We start from the raw sequence: 25,459 nt of genomic DNA on the forward strand, positions 1-25,459 counted from the left end.
CGCATTATCGAATTTTTCATGCCATTGTTTAAGTGATTGTTTCAATTCATATAAAAATCTCAACAATTTACAAATTTTCTTTTCTTAGCTAGGTACAACATAGCATTTAAGTTGTTTCATATAAATCTTCTTTTTCAAGACACTATTTAAAACACGTTTTTAACATCCATTTGGTGAATCTTAAGTTTGAAAATCGATGTCAAAGCCATCATAGTTTTAATAGATAAAAGCCTACTTACGAGAGCGTATGTGTCAAAATACTCAAGTCTAGGTTTTTGTATAAAACTTTTAACTATAAGTCGAGCTTTACATTTTTTAATAGAACCATCAAATCTAAGTTTTTTTTTAAAAATTCATTTACATCTCAAAGGTTTAAAATCAGGGGGTAGGAATACCAAAATCCATGTTTTATTTTCAAAGATAGAACATATTTTACTTTCTATAGCCTCTTTCCAAGAAACAACATTTGGAGATGTCATAACTTTCAAAAAAACAAGTGATTCACTATCTATCATGTAGAGATAAAAATCAAGACCAAAATATTTTGGTTTTCTCAATCTCTTATTTTTTCAAATTTCAGTATTTTCAGGTTCATAAATTAATTTTCTTGAAATTGGCTCATTTTCAACATCTTTTGGAACTTCAAGTGATTTTAAAGTTAAATCTTCTCCAAATTCAACTTGGATAGATTCTAAAATCACTTTAGTCTCAATATCCATAAACACATATTCGAGTTTTTGGACAAAGTTTGAATAATTTTTGTTCAGTAAGCATTACATAAGAAATGCATGTAACCCTAAACTTTTAAATAACTCAAATTTAGTTTTTTACCTTTTCAAAGTTCATAAGATATAGTGTTTGAATTAGAATATAAACACTATTTAAGATATGATACAAACTAAGCAAAGCAACACCGCATAGATTATATTTTATTTTAGAACTTACAACATTATGCTAATGAGTATATGGACCGATATTTTGTTTATGTATCTCATGAATTTTACAAAATTTGATGAAGTCATTTGAAAAGTATTTTCTACTTCTATCAGATCTAAAATGCTTTATTTTGCAATTATGAAAATTTTTAACTTTTTCTTTGAAAATTTTAAATTTTGCAAAAGATACATCTTTGGTTTTCATGAGATAAACATATGCATATTTTGAAAAAGAATTAATAAATGTGATAAAATAATTATTACCACTATGAGTTGGAATACTTTTCAAATCACATTCATCACTACATATTAAACCAAGTTTTGAATTTTTTTCACACTTGGAAAAGGTCTTTTCACAAACTCGGCTTGAATGCTAACATCATATTTCTAACATGCTTAATTTTAATTTAAAAATAAGTCCTAAGTTACCCATATTTCTCAAAGATTTATAATGAACATATTATAATCTAGCATGCTATAAATCATATGAGTCAAGTATATAAACAAAAGCAAAATCAACATTACTGGTCAAATTGAACTTAAACAACCTATTGGTAGCGTAATCTTTGCCTACAAACTTATGGTATATTAAAAGGATAATACTGCTAGGTTTCATTATAACCTTAAAATCATGAGTTGTAAGCAAGTAGATAGATATAAGATTATCTTTTACAGTAGGTACATGATGTATATTTTAGATGATTAAACATTTTTTAGAGGTAAAGCAAAGCTCTACATTCTCTTTACCATGAACCACAGCTTCATCAGAATATCTCATGTAGATCTTATAGTCTTTCCTTACGACTTCATATGTTTTAAATATATTCTGGTCATTGCATGAATAAATTATCGATCCAGAATCCATGTATCACCTTTTATCTAAATTGATCATAAATATCTCACTTACTATAGCCATTAGGTTTACTAGCCTCATTGCTTTACTCTTTTGCATAATGACCCGGTTTACCACAAGTATAGCAATAAATAGAGTGTCTCTTCTTAGTAATAGTCCTGTATTTCTTATTCTTATTCCTAACTTCGGGTTTGAACTTTTGTTTGCACTTAAGAATGTTCACCTTAATACCATCTTCTTTTAGTTCATTTTTTTATCTCGAGATCGAGTTTCTTCCTTGATTCTAAGATGCTGAAGAAGTTGTTTCAACATAAACTCTTCATTCTTATGTATTAACTCATTTATATGATTTTTTTAAGATAGAGACAATCTTCCAATGATTGCAGCCACCTAAAATGATTCATTTAGGTAAATACCTTCAAACTTGATCTAATGAACTTGAGGTAGAGTGACTTATTATTAAAGAACTTGAAATCCATATACTTATTAACTAAAAACTTGTGATTTTCTACATCCTTTATCTTATATTTACTTTCGAGCGCCCACAACTCCTTAGTTGTACCGACTTTCGAGTAAAGATCAAACATGGTGTTTGAAAGTGCATTCAGGATATGGTTGTGACACACAAAGTCATCCTCCTTTAACTTTCTTCTTTTTCGGTTATCAACAATAATATTGTTCTAATGTTCTTCCAGACACGCTTCTGTGAGCACGTATACCACGTTCATGATTGTAAGAAAAAATCAGATATTTTGTTGTCACTTTTTAAAGTTAGTGCCATCGAGACTACTTGGGTAGCTCTTGGTTGTCAACCTTCACAATTGCAGATCTATCACTTGAAAATTGTTGAAAAATTATTCACTTAGTGAGTATAGTAACTGATCTTGAATCAGGTATACTCAGAGACACATGTTAGACTTGCTATCTTTCAAACAATAGTTGTGACACATAAGATTAAATCTTTGGTACAATGGGTATTCGTGCAACTTTGCTCTTACGATATAACCGAGCTTTCACCTACATGTGAAGGTCGATCCACACCCTACACTAAGTGAAACCAAGCAACTCGACACAAACCATCTTGAATAACCTCTTGAGTAGGTTAGAACTGGGCACACCCCAAACTCTACAAGTTGACTCTTGACTAAGTTAGGGCCTAAACCCTTCACTAGAGAGAGGAAAGTACTACGGAGTGGTAGAGAGAGGGTATGGGAGCTCTAAAGAGAGAGGGTGAGGGCAAATGGGAAAAAAAGAGAGCTCACGTGTGTGTGAAAGAGATGAGAAGAATGGGAGAGGGCTGAGGTATACATGCCCCCTACTCAACAACTAGCAATAAAAGGGCTTGGGTTAGCCAAACGATTAGCAATAAAGAACCCAACAACTAAGAGAGGGAGGTTAAGGGTTGGGCTAAGTTGAAGGACAAAAAGGGCAGTCAATGAATCAACAATGACACTGTCAAAACCAAAATCATTCAAACACCAGGGCATGGTCAACGATGAACATGGTTAGGTAATACATGAATGTTAGACCATCCAATGGGCCATGCAAAAACGTTAAGCAGGTTCAGGTTGAGGTCAAAAGCGGCTCAAACAGTTCATAGGACCAGGTCAAGGTAAAAAATGGTTGGTCAAGACTCATAAAGTGGGTTGATCAAAGTTTAAAGAGAGACAATCTTGGTCTTAAGGATAAAATTGTCCCTAGTACCAAAAAGAATAATCAAAGTCTAAGAATGATCATGACCAAGCCAAATCAAACTGGGCTGAAGCAAACCCAAACCCAAACCCAATGTCTAAGGTTAAAAGTTGAATTGACATGCCTCCAATGGGTCCTTAGCCATAAATGCAACTCCTTATTGTTTAAACCCAAGTTTTCATACTCTTCAACGTTGGACTAAACTTTTAGGAATAAATGAACAGTCGCTAACTTAGTTAAAAGTAGGAAAATAGGTAAGAAATCCTAAGTATTATCCCAATAGTTTTGACAAAACCTCAATTTGCATTCAATGAATTTTTTTTTGTCACCTTTAGAGGTAAAAAAAAGACTTTCGTAAACAATAAATTCAAACGCTTTCAGAAATTATTAAATCCTTATCTTTGAACATAATGACGTCATAAGAGCTAAAACGTTTTGAATATATTATTGCTAATCATTTTGGAGAGAGAGAGAGAGAGAGAAAAGACTTATCTGCATTTCCAACTGTAATTATTTCATAATAAAATTAGTAACAAAGGTTCACAAGAAATGAATCAAGACACAAGAAGCTGTCACCTATAAGCTGTAGTTCCTTATCAATGTCAAAATTGGCACTCCTAGCAAATTCCCTCAAAGCCAAATGATTCCGAAGCTTCACCAACTTATTGATGACGCAAATGGAGTTTGCAGCTAAAACTTTCTTCATGGATCTCAAAGCTAAACTTAAGCATATAGTTCAGCAAGGTCTTTAGCGAACACTTTCCGAATGACCTCTCTTTTGAGTTTGAGAGCTGCAGTGACCAGGCCTGAGTCAGGAGTCCATATATCTGGAAGTAACTTGATCTTGGTTGGGATTTCAAGCTTGTCAAGGTGCATGTTTTGGGCAGCCTGATACATAAGCAAATGAAAGAAACCAAACATTGTAAACTGGTTTCACATACTATGAAAAAGGCAGTAATGGAAAATCCGACAACTTTTATAAGCTTAAAATATCACAAACATGTTTTGAGCAATGCCAAGTTCAAGAACAATGATATCTATCACAAATATGTTCGAGCAATTTCAGGAACAAGAATCTTCTTTAAGTTATAACCTGGACCCTCTTTAAGAGAAGAAACTAGAGAGAAATAATACATGATTGACAAAGTAATACAAGAGGATACGAGGTGCAAAGAAAGGAAAAGTGAAATGACTGCCCCCCTAAAATTATAAGTGGAACCCTACAAAGTTATAAACCCTAAGGAGAAAAATGGAACCCATCGCAAAATCTCAATTCTCAAGTCGAATGAAAAAAAGGAGCAGGAAAAAGTAAAGGTAACAAATTGGAGTAATACAAAGTGGAAAGTGCATTTTGAGTTCTGGTTTCAAGTATGTCCACTCCAATAAGGCTTTGTATCACCCAATCAACTTTTCTGTTTTTTTCCTTCACTCTTTACGTTTTTGTTCCTAACTTGTTTATATATATACATATATAACGTACAAAACACAACAAAATTTAAATGTTTTCATATCCTTCCCCAGAAACACAAACATGCATGCAGAAAAATATTTGGGATAAAGCTTTAGCAAAATTCTCAAATTATTCATGTCAAACTTCTAAAATATATGTCAATTTATTCCTCATGCCTAAATTATTTTGAGTCTCCAAAGTAGAAGTGTAAAATTGTGGCAGCTCATAACAAGGTAAAGTTGAAGCAGTTGAATATGCTAATATGATCAAGTGGATGAAAGCTCTATACACAGGAACAAGGACGATGGTTGACATGACATGATACATTAGGTTCAAAATCTGAAGAATGCAATACATGACAAGAAACAATGAATAGTCTTACACAAAAAAATCTAAATATCTGATATATTTACCTTGACCAATGATGCATGCACTTCTTTTATGGTTTCTTCTTTCTGACACAAGTCCACAAACTCTGTATATAGAAGTCCCTGTTTTAGAGCCCAATTTTCCAAGGATTGTGCCACAGGAACCACAAGAGCCACACAGTAGCTATGAAAGGAGTCAGCGTGCAGCATGATATTTTCAACGTAAGGACTTGCAATAAGGGCAGACTCAACCTATGAAGTTAAAAGGTTAAAGTGCAACATAAAAATAAATAAATAATTTTGTGAAGAAAATAAAATAAAGAAATAAATTAGCAAAAGTGAACAAACCTTTCCAAGAGAAACATATTCCCCATGTTGAAATTTTACTATATCCTTTTTACGATCAATGATCTCAAGGCAACCATCGGGGTGAAACTGCCCTATATCTCCAGTGAAAAACCACCGCATTCCACCCTCATCAACCTTCCCTTGTCAAGATTTAACAGATTAATAAAGGCAAACCAAGTCATGCAAAGAACAAAAGCGTGCATGACATATAACACAGATCTACCTTATAAACCTCATCCGTTTTCTCTTTGTTTTTAAAATATCCCAGAGTAACATTTGGGCCCCCGATAACTATTTCTCCTCGTGGTATTGGTGAATCACTTGTTAAATAGTTGCCTTCCGGCCAATCAATCAACTAGGACAAGAAATCAATTACAATGGTTAGATGGCCTATACAAAAAACTTGTGACACATTAAACCTTCCAATTGAACACATTTCTTTACAAGAGTAAGGGAGGCACAATAATAAGCAATCAAAATATCAACAAAGAAGAAATACTAAGACCATAGCAAAATAGTTTCTGTGCACCAGTATTATTGAACTATGCAATTAAAAACACCTAGCCTTGTGTTGAAAGCTAGGCGAGGCCTACGTGTCACTCAGAAGCCCAAATAGACATTAATCTTTGAATGAAAACTTCAAAGATCTAAAAAACTGATAAAATTAAAAATGACCAATTTATAATTTGTTGATAACTATGATAACTTTTATTACTAATTGCCTCTTGGGTGCTCACCAAGTGCCAAACCTCACCCACAAGTTCCAGAATTATATAGATCAAGACAGAAAAATCAAGGATAACAGGTGAGAGTCGTGAGACCTATGTCACATGGATTCTTCTAACAGGGCACTGCACCCGCGTCGCATCCGCACCCGCACCCAAGTGGGTGCGACACTTGGACACTTCCTTTGTGTTAGGTGAAGTCAACCACACTGAGGTCCATTTCTATCCAAAAGAAGATTCAGTTAACCCTAATCAAGTCCATTGTTATCTATATTATATATATAAATACATAAATGCATACAAATACACGTAGTGTTAACTTAAAACTGTTAAAAAAAATTATATATATATATATATATATATATATATATATATATATCCTCCCCGCACCAAGTTTTTTTAAAGTGCCACATCGCCGATGTTCTCCTGCAACCTACTTTGTACAGTTGTGTCTAGAGTTTGTTTTGCTTTGGTTGAGTCTTGATGTAAAGTGTCGAGTCACTTGCAACTTTCTCCGGGCCACCCATGTACTTTGGTTCGGGTTGATCAATACCCTGAAGGGTTAGCCCGTAGATCTGAACTGTAACAAGCCCTCAGGCAAAAATGTGAATGAATGCAAATGCGAAGAGCTTTCATTTGTTCACTCTTGTTGTGATTGCTTTCGAGTGATTGTGATTTCTCTCCATCTCTATCTTCTGCTCTCTTACACTCTCAGATATCAAAGCTTCTACAGTGGCAAGTGAGTGACTAAAAGGCTTGTAGTGGTAAGGAAGGACCGTCATGCCACACTGACTTATTAAAGAAGTAAACCTGTGACAAGTGGTACCAAAGCCCGTTCTCAAGTTGAGGAAGGGACTCAGAAGTTGGTGTTGAGAGACGCGCCGACAAGCTGTGATTTGTGAGCAAGACATCGTGGCGCCCCGATACAACTTGCGGAGTACCAAAAGAAAGGCAGTTGTCGAGGCCGAGGAGATGGGTTCACCTCGGGACCATGAGCAGATGGTCGCGGCCATCAACAGACTGGTGGCTGATGTGACTTCGCACGAGAAAGTGATTTCATGCGCAGTTGAGTCGTTGGGAGGACTAGACGACGAGGTGACGAGCCTGTGAAAACAACTAAACATACTGATGGGACAGGTTACTTCGTTGACTACGATAGTGACCACCTTACAGACTGAAGTTGAGGAGCTTCAGTTGAAGAACCGTACTCTGCAATAGATAGTTACCCTCAATGGCGAAAATGACGATAAGCCATCAAAGATATATGAGCCGAGGCCAGCTAAATTCAATGGTTCTAGAGATAGCAAGGCCATAGAAATGCTATAGCCTAGTGGAGACGGAAGCGTAGCGACATTAAAAAGGGTCATTGCGTGATTGATACCTTTGAAGCATTCAAAACTGAGTTACAAAACTACTTTATGCCAATGAATATACAATGTCAAGCTTATCGGATGGTAGCAGAACTCAAGCACACTGGAGCATTGATAGACTACATCAAGACATTCCAGAAGCTCATGCTAGACGTACCCAATATGTCGGATGAAAACAAATTCAACTGGCTTAATGTGGGACTACAACCTTGGGCACAGTCCGAAGTGGAAATGAGCAATCACCAGACTTTGAAAAATGCGTATGTGATGGCCGAGCGACTAGTAGATACATAGTGCAAGTCCTTCACTCCATCAATTAAGGTTGGGAAGAAGCCGGACCACGAAGGTAAAAAGGAGGATAACGCGATAATAAAGGTGAATCGTCGACCGAGCACCATTTTGACAAGAGGCAAAATTATAAAAAGTACAACAATAACGGTAACAAAGAACCAGTTGCTACTTCTGTGGCGAAAGACATATTGCTAGGCAATGTCCAAAGCGCCTCGTGAATGACGACATACAAGTCAATGCAGTGAAGGCAGAGAGTAGTGATGTCGAAGTCATGCAACTAAAGATGGAGCCATGCAAACGACTAACACAGTTAGAAGTTGCGTAGCCGAAAACATATTTGTTAGCAAAGAGCTCATGTAACTGAAAGTCAATGCGAATGGGAAGTCTACTACGACAATGGTAAACTCTGGGGCCACACATAACTTTATCTCGCGGGAAGAGACGAAGCGGTTGGGCTTGAAGCCTGGCCAAAGCAGAGGACTATCAAGATGGTAAACTCTGAGGCCAAGCCAATTCTTGGTGAAGCAACGGATGTGGCTATCCAAATTGGGAGTTGGGCCGGCAAAGCCAACTTCTCAGTGGTGTCCCTGGATGACTACAAAATGATGTTGGGCATGGAGTTTCTTCGTAGTCAGAATGTGATGCTGCTGCCGAAGTTCAACTCATTGACAATCATGGGGCCAAACTTTTCACACACGGTGCAATGCCTTACTCTTGGAGGCAAGTCTTCAATGCTATGTGCTATGCAATTGAAGATGAGTGTCAAGCGGGGAGATCAGACATTCCTAGTCGTCGTGTGCACCGAAGAAGAGAAGATGGACGCAACAGTGCCGCCGACCCTTGCCTCACTATTGGATGAGTTTCGCAAAGTGATGCCCCCGAAACTGTCGAAGCGTCTGCCGTCGAGATGCGAGGTCAACCACAAGTTAGAGTTGACCCTTGGAGCAATGCCCCTTGCCATGGTCCCTTATCGCATGGAGCCGACTGAAATGAAGGAGTTGCGCAGGCAGTTGGACGAGAAGGGAAGGTCATCTTTTGCCTATCAGTTTGTTCGAGATTGACACGAGCAGACCAAGCTGGCGAAAGTGTTTTTGCACAAAACGGCCAAGAGGATGAATAATTGGGTGGACAAGCACCGTCGTCCTGCTGAGTTCCATGTTGGAGACCAGGTGTTGGTAAAACTCTACCCGGATCGCACAGGCATCTTCCGTGGACAGCACCGCGGACTGATCCGAAAGTACGAGGGACCATTCACCATCACCAAGAAAGTGGACAACCTAGCATACAAGTTGAACTTGCCCCTAAACTTCAAAGTGCACCCGATGTTCCACGTGTGCAACCTGAAATCGTTCCATGCGAACGAGAGGGATCCAGAACATAGCGTGCCACAATGCGCTCCTATCCAACCCCGGCAACACAATGGGCCGAGAAGTGTCTCAGCAAGATCCTTCGCCACAAGATCAATTACTTTGGTGAAGCAAATAAGTATCTGGTGTAGTGGGAGGAGACACCGAAGCCAACGTGGGAGCCAGCATTCCAAATGAAGAACCACTATCCGACCGAAGTCAGGGCCTACCAAGAAGCAGATGGCGTCGAGAGCGGCGCATGATTTGAAGGGGAGAGCATGTTCCCCTGCGACCTACTTTGTACAGTTGTGTCTAGAGTCTGTTTTGCTTTGGTTGAGTCTTATGTAAAGTGGCGAGTCACTTACAACTTTCTCCGGGCCACCCATGTACTTTGGTTTAGGTTGATCAATACCCTGAAGGGTTAGCCTGTAGATCTGAACTGTAACGAGCCCTCGAGCAAAAATGTGAATGAATGCAAATGCGAAGAGCTTTCTTTTATTCACCCTCGTGATTGCTTTCGAGTGATTGTGATTCCTCTCCCTCTTTATTCTTTCGCTCTCTTGCACTCAGTTATTAAAGCTTCCGCAGCGGCAAGCAAGCGACCGGAAGGCTTGCGGCGGCAAGGACCGACGTGCCGCACTGGCCTATTGAAGAAGTAGGTCCGTGATAGCCGCACCCGTACCCGCACCCGCACCTATGTGATATAGGGTGACACAAAGTCTAACATTATGAAATAAAAAAACAAGAAATAAATAAATAAAGCAAGAGAAACAAATTCATTATTCCTCTAAAGGATCTCTCATATGATTGTTGAATAGAACAAGAGCATTTCAGTGCAATCACTGCTAATCAAAACAAGAGAAAACCTCTCTACATTAGGTTGGAGTTTGAATTTTAGATCTGCATTCATGAAATAGTTTTTCTTTTCCATCATAATGATGTAGATAGATCAAAGAACTGAAGACAGTCACTTCAGACAGAGATTGATGACTGGATTCCAACTATATGCAATTAACAATCAGAAATTGAAACTCCCGCACTGAAAAAAGATTGACAAATGAATTTCTACTTAAGACATTGCTCATATTTATCTCTTAATTAACAGCCACAAAAAGAAACTGCATACCTGAAAGGAATGACAAACCAGTTTATACACGAGGCTTTACAAAAGCTCTCTATATTTAAAAGCAATGGAAATGGCATAAATGAAATAAGTGAGGCTGTTTTGTGGTTCTATTACCTTAATAAATGAACAAGGAAGTGGTGCACCAACACGACCAACAGATGAATCATCATACTCGGAAAAAGTCCCACCTGCGCAAGTTTCAGTAAGACCATAACCTTGTCCAATTGGAGCCCTGGACAAAGCTTTTCCATATAAAAAAGGAGACCAAAGAACTACAAACTTAGCAAGAAAGAAGCTCATGAGTATGTAAGAGTGTGTGTACAATAACCGAAAAGAACCAGAAGCATGGGATCCATAGCAAATCGCAACAAACTTTATACTAAAATCACAGCACTTGATGGACACTGAACCCTGAAATAGTATCAGTGTATACACATGCAAAAGGCAAAGATGAGAAATATAAATTAAAAAAAAAGGATTTACCAGATCATAATATCAATATTTCTTACCAAATATGATCCAATAACTGAACTAAAAAAGTCAACAACTCAACATGTAGCTCCTTTATGCGAAACTTGAATCTCTTTTAAAAAATAAGTCAACTTGGACAAATTTTGCTGGGTAGAAGTATCATAAAATAAGTCATGCGATCTGGATGCTTAACTTTCAAACATTGATCACACAGAATGCTTACTCGGACACCTTGTAAGGTTTAAAAGATTAGACAATAACCTAGATTGGTTAAATTAGTCATACTTTCTGCATATATAATCAGCATCACAAATCTAGATTGTTTTAAAAGTTTGTTCCAAATTAATTTAAATGATCATAAAATTGTGTTTCATCCTAAGGAATGAAAACAAAACCCCATTCTAAGGAGACAAAAAAGGGAAGCAAATGAAACAGAAAAGAAAAACAGATCAGCTCGTTATGATGTAAAGAATGGGAATTATGCAACTTCATGAAGAAACAACATGATTGAACAATTAGTCTTAATTATGAATGTGAAAGAATATACTAAAAACAGGAATAAGCAACATAAGAATGAAAAAGGTGAAAATGAGCCATCATTCATGACTGGGTTTGGATCTCGGATCACAGACCCAACTCGAGTTTATTTAGTCTCATGTTCATTAATGATCTAATGTAATTCTTGTTGTGTAATGGGTATTTTCGTACCCTAATATTTGTACCAGCCTACATATAATGATAAGTCAGATACCGCAGACCCTAATTGGGGTTTTCTGCAGCCACCACGTTCTCTCTCTCTCTATTCTTTATTCGTTCTTGTGATTGAATGACAGAATCCATGATTTCTAACATGGTATCAGAGCAGAAGATCCAATCTTGAAGATCGTGTCCTTCTTATGAGCCTCAAGTTGAGTTTCTCTGCCTCTTTCTAAGGTATCTCTCAATCTGATTTCATCTATTCTCCATTTTATTCTCTTGTTCTTACACCCAATCTTAAATCTATTCAAGTTATCATGTTTCCTTTTAAAATCCGAGTTTTGGATTTGTTCACGTCGACTTTTCTTTTCATCTATTTCTTTTCTCTGTTTCTCTATTCTTCCTTTCTCATTGCCGAACACGATCTTCCCCAATAGCAGTTTCGATAATCACGCAAGATCATATTTGATCTTTGCGTGATTTCAAGAGTTGAAATCACGTCAATCTTGTTTTCTCATCGATTTCAAATTAACGTCAGATCATATTCTGATCTGAACGTGAACTCAGGTCTGTTTTTTTCTTAATTGACTGATATTATCTTTGAATCTTTTTCGGATCAGATTCACCCTTTGGAACTTCTGTCTCTTTCCTTGCCATTCCGAAAACGAAAACACGTTACTTTCAATAACGTGCCTCTTATTGGTTAACTTCATTCAGAACAGATTTTACTGCATCGCCTGATTTTCTGTCTCGGGTCTGCAAAAAAAAGAAAGAGGCAAATCGCTACGTGATTTCAGGTGTTACTTCAGCAAATCGCTACGCGATTTACGATGTTCTTCAGCAAATTGCTATGCGATTTGTGGTGTTCTTTAGCAAATCGCTACTCGATTTTGACTCTTTCTTCCTTTTAGTTTTCTCTTGTTTCTTGTTTTCGTCTACAATCGACTATGGATTCATTTTCCTCTTCTCAATCTGGTCTTTTTTCAACTTTCTTAGTCAACTTGTATCTGAGAAACTCAATAATTCTAATTTCCTAACCTGCAAGAGACAAATCATCTCATTCATAAGAAGTGAGGATCTGTCTGGACATCTTGATGACTCTGTTCTTGTTCCTCCAGAGTTCATATCACAAGAAGGAAAGAATGGGGAGGGTGACACTTCTATTACCTTTGTTAGAAATCCAAAGTACATATCCTGGATGAAGCGAGATAAGGCTTTGGTAGTTGCCTACATCACTTCTACTCTGTCTCAGGAGGTGCTTGTGGCAATCCCAGATGACTGCTCAGCCATGCAGTTATGGCACCGACTTGTTCAGACGTATTCTCAAGTTTCTCAGGCCAGAGTTCTATTTTTAAATAAAAAGTTTCAAATGTTGAAAAAGGATTCCATGACTATCATGGAGTATTTCAACAAAATGAAGACTATCACAGATCAATTGGCCATCGTGGGTTGTGCGGTCAGTGACAAAGATATGGTGCAACAAACATTGAGCGGGCTAGGACCCGATTATCATATGATGGTTACTTCGTTATTGTGTTTACCAGACTTACCTGCTTTTAAAGATCTTTGTGCTAAACTCTTACAGTATGAGATGACTTTGAAGGGATTCTCTGAAGATACTCACACTCACATTAGAGCACAAGGCGTTCTTGCCACAGGAGTTACTTATGGTCGAGGATGTGGCAGGTATGAATCTTGAGAAAGAGGCGGTCAAGAGAGGAATGGACAAGGAGCTCGTGGAATATTGCCTACACCCAATATTCCTCCTAATTTGCAGAGGCAATGGACATTACCCACCTGTTTTCTATGTAACAAAAAGGGGCACATCAAAGCTAATTGTTGGTTTAATTCTCAAAATAGAGGAAAGCAATCAGAGACAAGAAAGGGAACAAATAAATTGAAGAATAGTGGAGAAAAAGAGTTGTTATTATCTGCCTTAGCTGACTTGAATCTAAAATAGAATGATCAAGGCACTTGGTATATTGATTCCGAAGTAGCTACTCATGTTACTGGTGATGCTGGTAAGTGTAATGAAAAAGGTGGAAGCACCAATAATCCAAAGAACTCTTTAAAAGAGTCAAACAAAGAGCCAAGAACACAAGCACATAATGTGCACAAATAACCCATTAAGGGGTAAAATGCCTAAAAGGCAAAAATATATTGAAGAGAGAGAGAGTGGGCTGAAAACCCTTACAACACAAGAGGGAGAGCCCTCTTTTATAGAGGAGAAAAAGTAGGAGAGGGGGACCACTTGGGGCTCCCTTCTAGGGCCCCCTAGTGGTCCTATTACAAGGTTTAAATAAAAAAGAAAGATAAAAAGAAAAAAGTAAAAGTAAAAATGTATAGAATAATTACAAAAATACCCCTATCGGGTATTTGAATGTACAATGAGAAATAAAGAAAATATATGTATATATATATATATTTATATATACATTCTTTAACACGCCTCCTCAACTTTACAGGGAGAAGACCGAAAGTTTGTCAAGAAACATAAAACGAGGAGTTAGAAGCGCCTTGGTGAAGAAGTCAACCAACTGATATTCTAAAGTAACATATGGTAGTGTGATGGTTCCTCTGAGAAATTTGTCTCGAACATACTGGCAATCCATTTCAATATGCTTGGTACGCTCGTAGAATGTATGATTGCTTGCGATGTAAATCGTGCTCTTGTTATCACAACACATCTTGGTGGAAGAAGAAATGAGGATGCCCATGTCACAGAGGAGACTTCTAAGCCACATAATTTCCATAGTTGTCATCACCATGGCCCGATATTCAGCTTCAGTGGATGATACAAAAACTTTTTGTTGCTTCTTACATCTCCACGAAATGAGGGATTCACCTAAAAAAATGCAAAAACCAGTAGTTGAGATTCGATCGTTGGGATTTCCCCCCAGTCTGCATCAGTATAAGCAATTAATTCAAGAGATGAAGAAGACGATAAGAAAAGCCCTTTGGAGATGGTGTTCTTGATGTATCGCATAATTCGCATCACGGCCGCCATATGAACTATAGTAAGAGCATGCTGAAATTGACTTGCAGCATAAACCGCATGAGCAATATCCGGACGAGTGATGGATAAGTAAGGGATCCAATCAATTGCCGATAGGGGGTAGGATCCTTAAGAACGCCATCCTCAAGTCTCAACTTTGCATTTATAACTTCAAGAGTTTCAACTTTCTTTTCATATGAAACTCCTGATTTGGTACAGATGTCTGCGGCTAATTTCATTTGAGATAGAATGTATCCTCGAGGAGAATACGCCACTTCAATACCTAAAAAATATCTCAAAAAAACCAAGTCAGACATATCAAAAGTTTTCTTTAACATAGACTTAACATCATTTACTCCATTTTTGTCACTTTCAGTGATGATCATATCATCAACATACAAAAGTAGAATAACAATGGAGTCACCTGTTTTCTTAACAAAAAGAGCAGTGTCAGTATAACAAGAAATAAAACCCAAATTGATTAATACATTATTAAACTTGTCATATCAAGCTTTGAGAGTTTGTTTAAGGCCATATAATGCCTTTTTTAATTTCAAAATTTTATCATTTAAATTTATGCCAGGAGGTGGTTCCATATAAACTTCTTCACCCAAATCTCCATTTAAAAAGGCATTCTTGACATCAAGTTGAAAAATGGGTCATTTTTTAATAGAGGCTATTGCAATAAGGGCTCGAACACTAGTTATTCGAGCAACAGGGGCAAAAGTCTCATCATAATCCACCCCATATTTTTGAGCATATCCTTTGGCTACTAATCGAGCCTTAAATCTTTCTAAAGAACTATCACTTTTAGTTTTTACTTTGAAAATCCATCTACATCCAATGGGTTTCTTGCCATTAGGGGGATCAATGATTTCCCAAGTTTGTGCTTTATTAAGTGCATTAAGTTCAAGTTTCATTGCTTCATTCCAATGGGCATATTGTTTGGCATCATTATAATGTGATGGTTCATGGAAAGAATGAAGAGCTAACAAACAAGCTCAAAAATTTGGAGAAAAGGAATCATAAGATACAAATCTATTAGGTATTTTAGAAATACGATTTGATCTCCTTTGAGCGGATTCTTCTAACGATTCGTTTTGAGAGAATTTTTCAAGGGCACAAGGAGGATTATTTTCATTTCTTCTAGTATAAACTTGTGTGTGACTTGTTATATTTTCATTTAGGTTTTCATGTAGATTATGTTGCTCATTATTTTGAGGTTTAATATGATCTTCAATGACAGTTTCAGAAGGTTCAATAGATTCAACATGATTGTCTATGCATTTTTCTTGAGGTAAAAAGTAAAACAAAAAAGAGTAATCAACATTTTTATTTAGGTTATGCGAAAAGCCATTTTCTTCTTCTAGAAAAGTGACCTCTTTTGATATATAAAGTTTGCTATTTAATAGGTCAAAACAGCAGTAACCTTTTTGTTTTTCGCCATATCCTAAGAAGATACATTCAATTGCCCTTGAAGAAAGTTTATCGTTTTTGTGAGTTAGAACAAAACACTTACATCCAAAAACTCTTAGTCTTTGATAGTCGGGAGACATATTATAGAGTTTTTCAAGCAGAGAAAGATTTTTCAAAGAAGATGAGGGTGTTTTATTAATTAAATATGTTGAAGTCAAAACAGCTTCGGCCCAAAAGGATTTTGGAATATTTTTGGAAACTAATAGAGTTCTTGTTGTCTCTATTATGTGTCTATCATTTCTTTCAGCAAGACTATTTTGTTGCAAAGTGTTTGGACAAGAACGTTGATGAAAAATTTTATTTCCTTTCAAATAGCTTTGAAAATCACTGGACCTAAGTCACACGGATTCGGCAAAGCAGGTGCCGCACCCGTGTCGACGCGATGCGACGCGGGTGCGGCACCCAGTGCGGTCAACACGACCCTGAATGCATTAACCGCACCCAGGGTCATTTTCATCCAATTTTCAGACATAAAAAAATTTGAGAGAAATGCAATAAAAAGCTTTTGAGAGTCAAAAGGAAATACCACTTATCGATATTGTTTGCTACAACTAACAAGAAGTGCAATAAAAAGCTTGTGTTTTGTATTAGCATTCGTGAAGAGGGTTGAAAAGAATTAAGACTAGAAACATGGAGAATGTGCATTCTTGCCAATTCAATCTCATCACAATCATGTAACAGTTTCAGGCAAACAAGCTACACCATAAGATTCCTGCTTACTCATGCTATATCTGCATCCATACCATTATGAGATTCTTAATGGGATAAGCCCATGAAATAACCATATTCTGCGTCATATTAATGTATCCACACAACAGAGAAAATATCATAAGATTGATCCTCAATCTACTTATGCACAAACACTTCCATTGTGTAGGCATTAGATTCTTCTATCACTCAAGTTGTGAAATGTTGATTTTGCATCTTCATTCCATAAATGTCATAAGTCATATCATAGATACCAAACATTCCTCAATATGTCACAGGGACTCCAACTAGGTGCCGCACCCGCGTCGCACCCGCACCCGCACCCGATGCGGTTAACCTGACCCTGGGTGCAATCAACGCACCCAAGGTCATTTATGTCCAACTTTTGGACTTTACATATATATATATATATATATATAATTTTTTATATTTTTGCCGCACCCCCGTACCCCCGCACCCAAGTTTTTTGAAAGTGCCGCACCCCCGCACCCGCACCCTCATCCATGTGACATAGTATTTGACATGTATTCACCTCCCGAGTCAGACCTAAGAATAGACAGGTTTCCTAAAATTTGATTTTTAACCATTGCATGAAATTCTTTGAAAAAAGAGAAAACCTCAGATTTACAATTTAGGAAGTAAATCCATGTAAATCGAGTAAAATCATCAACAAAGATAACGTAATATGAGAAACCTCCTTTAGATACAACAGGGGAAGGACCCCATACATCGAAATGAACAAGTTTGAACGGCCGTGTGAGAACATAATTTCTTTGAGAAAATAGAATAGCTTTAGATTTCCCAAAAAATGCAATCTTTACAAGTCATGTGTTTGTCTTTACAAGTATTGTCCAAAAAAGAAAAAAGAGACATCTTTAAAAAGTTCGGATGACCAAGTCTCTTATGTCAAACTTCAATACTTTTGACATTTACAAAATTACAAAATGACTTGGATGGAAGAATAAAAAAATTCATAAAATAAAGATCGCCCCTCCTATGGCCTTGCCTAATCAGCTTCCCTAACTAGAGATCCTGCATGGTGCAATCTTTAGGTGAGAAAGAGACTTGGCAACCATGATCGATAATTTGAGAGACCAAAAAAATATTTAAGTTAACTTTTGGAACAACTTTTACTTTAGGCCGTGTGAGAACATAATTTCTTTGAGAAAATAGAATAGCTTTAGATTTCCCAAAAAATGCAATCTTTACAAGTCATGTGTTTGTCTTTACAAGTATTGTCCAAAAAAGAAAAAAGAGACATCTTTAAAAAGTTCGGATGACCAAGTCTCGTATGCCAAACTTCAATACTTTTGACATTTACAAAATTACAAAATGACTTAGATGGAAGAATAAAAAAAATCATAAAATAAAGATCGCCCCTCCTATGGCCTTGCCCAATCAGCTTCCCTAACTGGAGATCCTGCATGGTGCAATCTTTAGGTGAGAAGGAGACTTGGCAACCATGATCGATAATTTGAGAGACCAAAAAAAGATTTAAGTTAACTTTTGGAACAACTCTTACTTTAGGGACAAATTTTTTTTTAGAAGATTTCAAGTCAAGTGTTCCAATACTTTCAATTTTTAAAGATGTCCCATCAGCCGTTGAAACATACGAAGATATAGGGTCGGGAAAAACATTCAAAAGAGAATTTTTATGAGATGTCATATGAAAAGAAGCACCAGAGTCTAGTATCCACATACCTGGAGGTGATGATGAATAGGCTATGGCGGCTCCAGAAGTTGATGTTGAAGAAGTCTTGAGAAGATGTTGGAGGACTTCGAAAATTTGGCAAAGAGTTTCTTTGATATCTCCTCCATTGATATTTTTTTCTTCCTTCTTTGGAGTGTTTTCTCCAACCGCGGCCACCTTTCCTTTAAGCTTTGGACAAACCGACTTAATATGCCCTGGTTCATTACAATAGTGACAAATCACTCCCTTTCTATACCCATTATTTTTGAAAAAATGGGGCGGTCTATATGCTTTTACATTTGTTCCCGGCCTAGTAACGGGCAAAATTTCATCATTCTTAAGACTTATGCCAAGACGAGTTTCCGCTTGGCATACTTCGGCAAGAACATCTTCAATAGGTAAGGCTTTACTTCTATGAAGGAGAGATGCCTTAACTTGTTCAAATTCGAGCCTAAGCCCATGAAGAAATTGAAAGAAATGCTCTTTTTCAATTTGTTCTCTTCTAAGCTCAATATCTTCCGGAGCCACCCACTTGGGCTCAAGAAGAGCGAGTTCATCCCAAAGTGGGGTTAAAGCACTAAAATAATCACGGACACTCATGTCCGCTTGTCTAGTAGATCTAATCTTTTCTTGACAAAAAATTTATCTAGCTAAATCTTTTTGGGTATACATACCCATAAGGAAGAACCATGCTTCGTTGGCTCTCCTAAATTTTACAATGTTGGCACAATTTTTAATATCAACATTGTTCATGAACCATGCCAAAATTTTGGCATGGTTACTTTCCCAATCTTCTACCTTGGATCGGTGCTCATCAATGGCTTTGATGCGGTCATCTCCATCTAGAGCTCTCTCAACACCTCCTTCAATTTTGGTGAGCTTTAAGGTGGGTTCAAGAGTGGGGTCCATCACAAAGCCCCACAACTTCTTACCTCTTAGATGATTTTCCATAGCCAATGCCCACATGAGATAGTTTGCGCCATTGAGTTTGAAGGAGAGCTCAACTCTTGATTCATGCTCCATTGATGATGGGAAAGATAGAAAGTGAAGAGCTAAAAAGATCTTTCAAGAATAGTGAAAATCTAATGGCTTTGATACCATGTAATGAAAAAGGCGGAAGCACCAATAATCCAAAGAACTCTTTAAAAGAGTCAAACAAAGAGCCAAGAACACAAGCACGTAACGTGTACAAATAACCCACTAAGGGGTAAAATACCTAAAATGCAAAAATATATTGAAGAGAGAGATAGAGTGGGCTGAAAACCCTTACAACACAAGAGGGAGAGCCCTTTTTTATAGAGGAGAAAAAGTAGGAGAGAGACCCCAACGACTAGATGGTGGGGCCCCTAGTGGTCCTATTACAAGGTTTAAATAAAAAGAAAAGAAAATAAAAAGAAAGATAAAAAGAAAAACCTAAAAGTAAAAATGTACAAAATAATTACAAAAATACCCCTATCGGGTATTTGAATATACAATGAGAAATAAAGAAAATATATGTATATGTATATGTATATGTATATATATACCTATATATACGTATGTATATATACAAGTATATGTATATATATATATATATATATATATATATTTATATATACATTCTTTAACAGTAAGCTCCTAAATCTTGTTCCTTATGTTGGTAGAAATAGTATAGTTACTGGAGACGGATCTCATCACCATATTTCTCACATTGGAAACTCTGTCATCCCTATGTCCAACTCTTCACTCGCTCTTTCAAATGTCATTCATACTCCTAATATCAAGAAAAATATTGTTTGTCTCTAAGCTTGTAGATGATATTAATGCTTCAGTTGAGTTTACTCTCTTTTTTGTTCATGTCAAGGATCTTCACACGAAGGAAACGTTCACTAAAGGAAAACGTCAAGGGAAGATGTACGTGTTCCAAGAGAATCCTTTCACTCGTGTTCAACCTGTTGCTCCCACCTTGAAGCTCACATCTCCTTCAGTTCCTCCTGAGAGTGTTTTTAATCTTTCTGAATGTATTGAGCCGAATCTTTAGCATGGTCGTCTGGGTCATTGTAGTAGTTGTTTTATTGAAAAGCTTGGTTCAAGGATTCTTATTCCTAAGTCAAGTCTAAGTTTAAGTGTCAATGATAAAAAATGTTCTAGTTGTCTTCAGTGTAAGAGTCATGTTCTCCCTTTTCATTCTATTAATAAAAGAGCTTCAAGACCGTTTGAAATTATTTGTTCTGATGTTAAGGGTTTGGCTTCAGTTCCTTCCATGTCTGGCATTCGATATTATCTCATCTTTGTTGATAGCGACTCTCGATATACATGGATCTTCTTTATGAAATGTAAATATGAAACCTTCAAGTTATTTCAGAATTTTCATTCTTTTGTACAAAATCAATTCTCTGATAATATCCTTTGTTTCCAATGTGATGGAGGGGGTGAATTCTCTTCAAATGACTTTATTAATTTTCTTCGGACTAATGGAATAAGTAGGTGGGTGTCTTGCCCTCATACACCTCAACAAAATGGGATTGTTGAACGGAAGCATCGCCATATTGTTGAGAGTGCAATGAGCATGATAGTAACCTTCCAGTTACTTTTTGGGCAAAGGCTTTTCATTCAGCGGTCCATATCATAAATTGATAGACCATGAATATCATGAAAAACAAATCACCCTATTTTTCTTTGCATGGTGTTCATCTAAGTTATCATGATTTGCGTGTATTCGGGTGTGTATGTTATGTTCATGTTGATAGTTCAATGAGGCACAAGTTTCAAGAATAAGGCCTTGAAGTACAGATTTGTGGGGTACGCTGATGATTATAAAGGATACAGATGTTATGATCCCGTGAGTAAGCGTATCAAAATATCCAGGAATGTTGTATTTGATGAATTAAATTTTGACCACAATGCTAACACTTCTCCTGAAATTGAAGTTTATCACCCCTGGTTGAATTCTGATTTTTTTCTAGCGTTGATGTTGTTTGTCCTTCAGAATGTCATCAAAGAGATGAGGGAAACATGTTTGATGTTGCTCAAAAGACTCAGGACAGTGAGATTTCATAACCACTCTTGGCTCCTGAAATGTATAAAGGCATTATTTACTCTCGATGTGAGAAAGAGACCCTCCCCAACTCTGATCAGGAGATAAATTCTTTTGTTGATTCCTTTGCTCCTAGAAGATCTACTCGCTCTCGACATCCTATTGATAGGTGGGTTAGTTATGAGAATTTCTCGATGGATTTCCAACTCTTCTTAACCTCTTTAGGTAAGGAAGATCAACCCAACATTTTATCAAGCAGCCAATTCTAAGAGATGAATTGAAGCTATGAATGAAGAAATGGAGGCCCTTCATGAATGTGGCACTTGGGATATTCTTCCCAGACCCCATGATTGGAATGTAGTTGGGTCAAAGTGGGTGTATAAAATAAAGTATAAGCCGGATGGTAAGGGCTTCACACAGGAGTAAGTACAAGACTACGATGAAACCATGTACAACTTGAGGGAGGATGAAAAGGAGTCATCATTCATGACTGGGTTTGGATCTTGAATCATAGACCCAACTCGAGTTTATTTAGTCTCATGTTCATTAATGGCCTATTGTAATTCTTGTTGTGTAATGAGTATTTTCGTACCGTAATATTTGTACCAGCCTATATATAATGATAAGTCAGATATCGCAGACCCTAATTAGGGTTTTCTGCAGCCACCGTGTTCTCTCTCTCTATTCTGTATTCGTTCTTGTGATTGAATGACAGAATCCATGATTTCTAACAAAAGGGAAGCAAAAGACGTACAAATCCAAATCCCAACTTACTGATGTAAAAAGACTTTCACATTCAATAGTCAAAAGAGGATCAGTATCAGATATCTATAACATAAATATTTTCCACCAAGGTTCCATGTTAAAAAGGACACTTAAGAAATACCAGAAATTCCATAAGAGTTGATTCTAGAGAACTTCCACGCAAAAAATGGATTAAATGAAGCAATCCAAACTTTTTGACAAGGAAGAAAAAGAAAAGTGCTTCCTTCTGATTAGATGATGTAAAAAAGTAAAATCAGTTTCCTCAACATGAAAAATTAAATAAAGAAGCAATGATCTTTAGTATATGACTGTCACTTGTTTTATTTTCAAACACAGTCACTGATATCGGCGATATTTTCAAAATATCGTGATATTCTTGTGATAATATCGTGATATTATCAATTACTGTTACTATTTTTATTTATTTTCTACATCTTAAATGTATTTTTATTCTTTATTTTGCATTTTTTACTTATTTATTTTATTATATATGTATTTTATTATCTAAAGATAATATTTTCTTACTTATTTTTGTTATTTTTTTAAGCTTGGAGATTTTTCCGAGATTTATCACCAATCCTATAATATCACGAGAAATAGCATCACCGAGATATAGCCGATACCGATATTTGTGACTGTTTTCAAATATGTGATTATAAACCTCAGGCAACGAAAATTGAAACTGAACAATTCATTATGTTTTAAGATGAACTGATGAAGTGAGTCTTCTTTGGTTACATTTAATAGGATATTCCGATAACAGAAACCTGGCCATATATTTTTTCATTTACCAGTTTTTTCAACTATCTTAAAGATCAGAATATATGGAAAGTAACCAATGCATTACAGCTAGAAGAAAAATAAAATGTTCAGAGCATAATGAATTATTACCCAAGGCATATGTTGATAAATCTCTGAGTATCTCCAGAAAGTGGAGGCCCTCCAGAAAGTAAAAAACGAATGCGACCTCCTAGAACTGCCCGAACCTTTCTAAAAACAAGAAAATTCCATAAAATCTTCTCAAGGCCCCATGCACCAAACCAGCTGCCATTAATTGCAGACAACCTACGGTTGTATGAAATATCAAATAATCTCTTTGATAGTCCACCCTTAGCATCAACCTTAAATCCAGACAAGTTTTACATGATGGATCAGATCTGTAAAATTATATGAAACAAGGAAAATGAATCTGGATAAGAAAAACAATACCATCCTCCGCACACCATCCCGAACACGATCAAGTATTGCAGGTACAGCAGTCATAAGTGTTGGACCCAACATTGATGCATCACCTTTTGTTCCCTTCTTGATCTTGTTTGAAGTATCAGTAAGCGTCAAAGGTGATCCATATCCTATTGCACCTCCAACCGCATAAATGACAGCCTACAATAAGAAGAGAGATCACAATGGAAAATGAAGGTTAAGAAAATTCCATATATTTTTTTGTTTGCACGTAATTATAATTTATAACATTCAAACTTCAAAGGCTACAAATTTTTTCCTATATGAAACAAATTGTCAAAAAGATCAGGTCTTCAAGCTCCTACCTCAGCAGCCATCTCAAGAATATGGGCAAGAGGAAGGTATGCCAAGTAGGAATCTTTGCTTTGAAGGCTAGGAACAATTGTCATTACAGCTGAAACTGTTGATACAATGTTTCCATGAGTTACCATTACCCCCTGCGGAAGAAATATCAAAAAAAATATGAATAAACCAAAATCTACCATCTGAGTGTAAGCTGAAATTTTCAGCATCTCCTAAGAGACTTGAAGAGTAATGCCTTCAAACCTTAATAGCAAAAAAATTCAAAATAAAAAATGTTACTGCATTGCAGATGGTTCTATACTGCTATATAAGTGGTCAATTTTTGTAGATTAACAGGAACTGAAGGACTTACACAGATTAGTATGGATGTAACTACAGAAATAGTACACTCTGCAAAAAGATATGGAGCAGAAAAGTGACAGCATTAGATCTCTGGCTAAAGTACTCATAAGGAAATAAAAAACATACATGTTTGTTAACATCCCTTAAATCTAGGTATAAGCTTATGTTAGAAAATGTGTGCCTATTTAGGTTTGTAAGTGAATCTGATGGTTAATGATGCAGCAGCTCAGATAAGCACTCTCCAAAGCCCTGACTACTGTAAACATTCTTCACACAACCATGTAAACTGGATGCCTAGCAGCTCCAATCATGGTGTAGAGGATGGCAAGTAAAATCCATAAAATCATGGATGCTGAGGGACACATACTTAGTTCTATACGTGGAGATAAATTCTGACAATGTCTTGGATAAGTGAGCCTAGCATAACTAACTGAAGGAACGGATATCATAAATTAGAGTATGCCCACATATGAAGTAACCTTGGGAATCATAAATTTAAATATTTCCATGAGTGATGTAGACAGTACAGCTGACAAATCAATGCTAACAAAATAAACATATTTGACATCAGCAGGTTAACTATTACAAGAAAGGAGAAACTCCATTGACATCCCCATTAACGAAAGATTTGAGTAGAGTAAAAAGGAGAGCTCGATGAAGCACTATGGCACCTCATGCTGACAAGGTCAAGGTGTGATAAAAACATACACTGAAGCAAAGTTTCTTAGCTTTTATGTGATTCTTCGGATGAGTGCAATGTAGTAAACAATGAGTATATAATAGCAAATGTTTTGTCGTGATCTTCTTTGGATTAATCATTTCACCATCTACAATTGATTCTTTTGTTAATATAGCCTTAGCTAAGTCACACGGACTCAGGCTAGGGAGGCGATGCACCCGCGTCGACATGCTCCGACACGAGTGCGGCTTCGAACACGGGCCAGACTCGGTCAATGAATCGAGGCCGAGTCCGTCCTCATTTTGAACTCGATCAACGTTGACCGAGTCCAAAAATGTCCATTTCAAAATATATTTTGGATTTGGGTCGGGTCCGGTCCGGATCTGGACCCGACCAAGATCCAAACTTCATCCCGAACCCTAAAAGGGGTTTACGACAGAGGGACGGGCTTACCTTGTCGATTTTGCCTCCCCCCATTCCTTGCAGCTTCCTCCTACACTCACGCCGGCGATCCAGACTCCGACGACGGTAGCCGCAGGCGACGCCAACCACTGTCTCCCCCTTTCCTCCGT

General features: G+C 36.9%; 1 protein-coding gene across 2 annotated transcripts in view; it reads right to left on the reverse strand.

The window, feature by feature from the left end:
- Positions 1-3,973: 3,973 nt before the first annotated feature.
- Positions 3,974-25,459, reverse strand: part of LOC149817093 (long chain acyl-CoA synthetase 9, chloroplastic-like) — a 33,208-nt gene continuing 11,722 nt past the window's right edge. For both annotated transcript variants that reach the window (XM_089987291.1, XM_089987290.1), the window contains 8 exons: positions 23,869-24,000; positions 23,531-23,704; positions 23,213-23,442; positions 10,619-10,736; positions 5,870-6,001; positions 5,647-5,781; positions 5,344-5,550; positions 3,974-4,368 (listed from right to left, as the gene is read on the reverse strand). In XM_089987291.1, the coding sequence (XP_089843417.1) occupies positions 4,204-4,368; positions 5,344-5,550; positions 5,647-5,781; positions 5,870-6,001; positions 10,619-10,736; positions 23,213-23,442; positions 23,531-23,704; positions 23,869-24,000 (1,293 nt within the window). In that variant the 3' untranslated portion in view covers positions 3,974-4,203. The remainder of the gene's footprint in view (positions 4,369-5,343; positions 5,551-5,646; positions 5,782-5,869; positions 6,002-10,618; positions 10,737-23,212; positions 23,443-23,530; positions 23,705-23,868; positions 24,001-25,459) is intronic.

The sequence above is a fragment of the Nuphar pumila genome, chromosome 14 (genome assembly GCF_984573655.1).
Source record: "Nuphar pumila chromosome 14, dmNupPumi1.hap1.1, whole genome shotgun sequence".
NCBI classification, from domain to species: domain Eukaryota; kingdom Viridiplantae; phylum Streptophyta; class Magnoliopsida; order Nymphaeales; family Nymphaeaceae; genus Nuphar; species Nuphar pumila.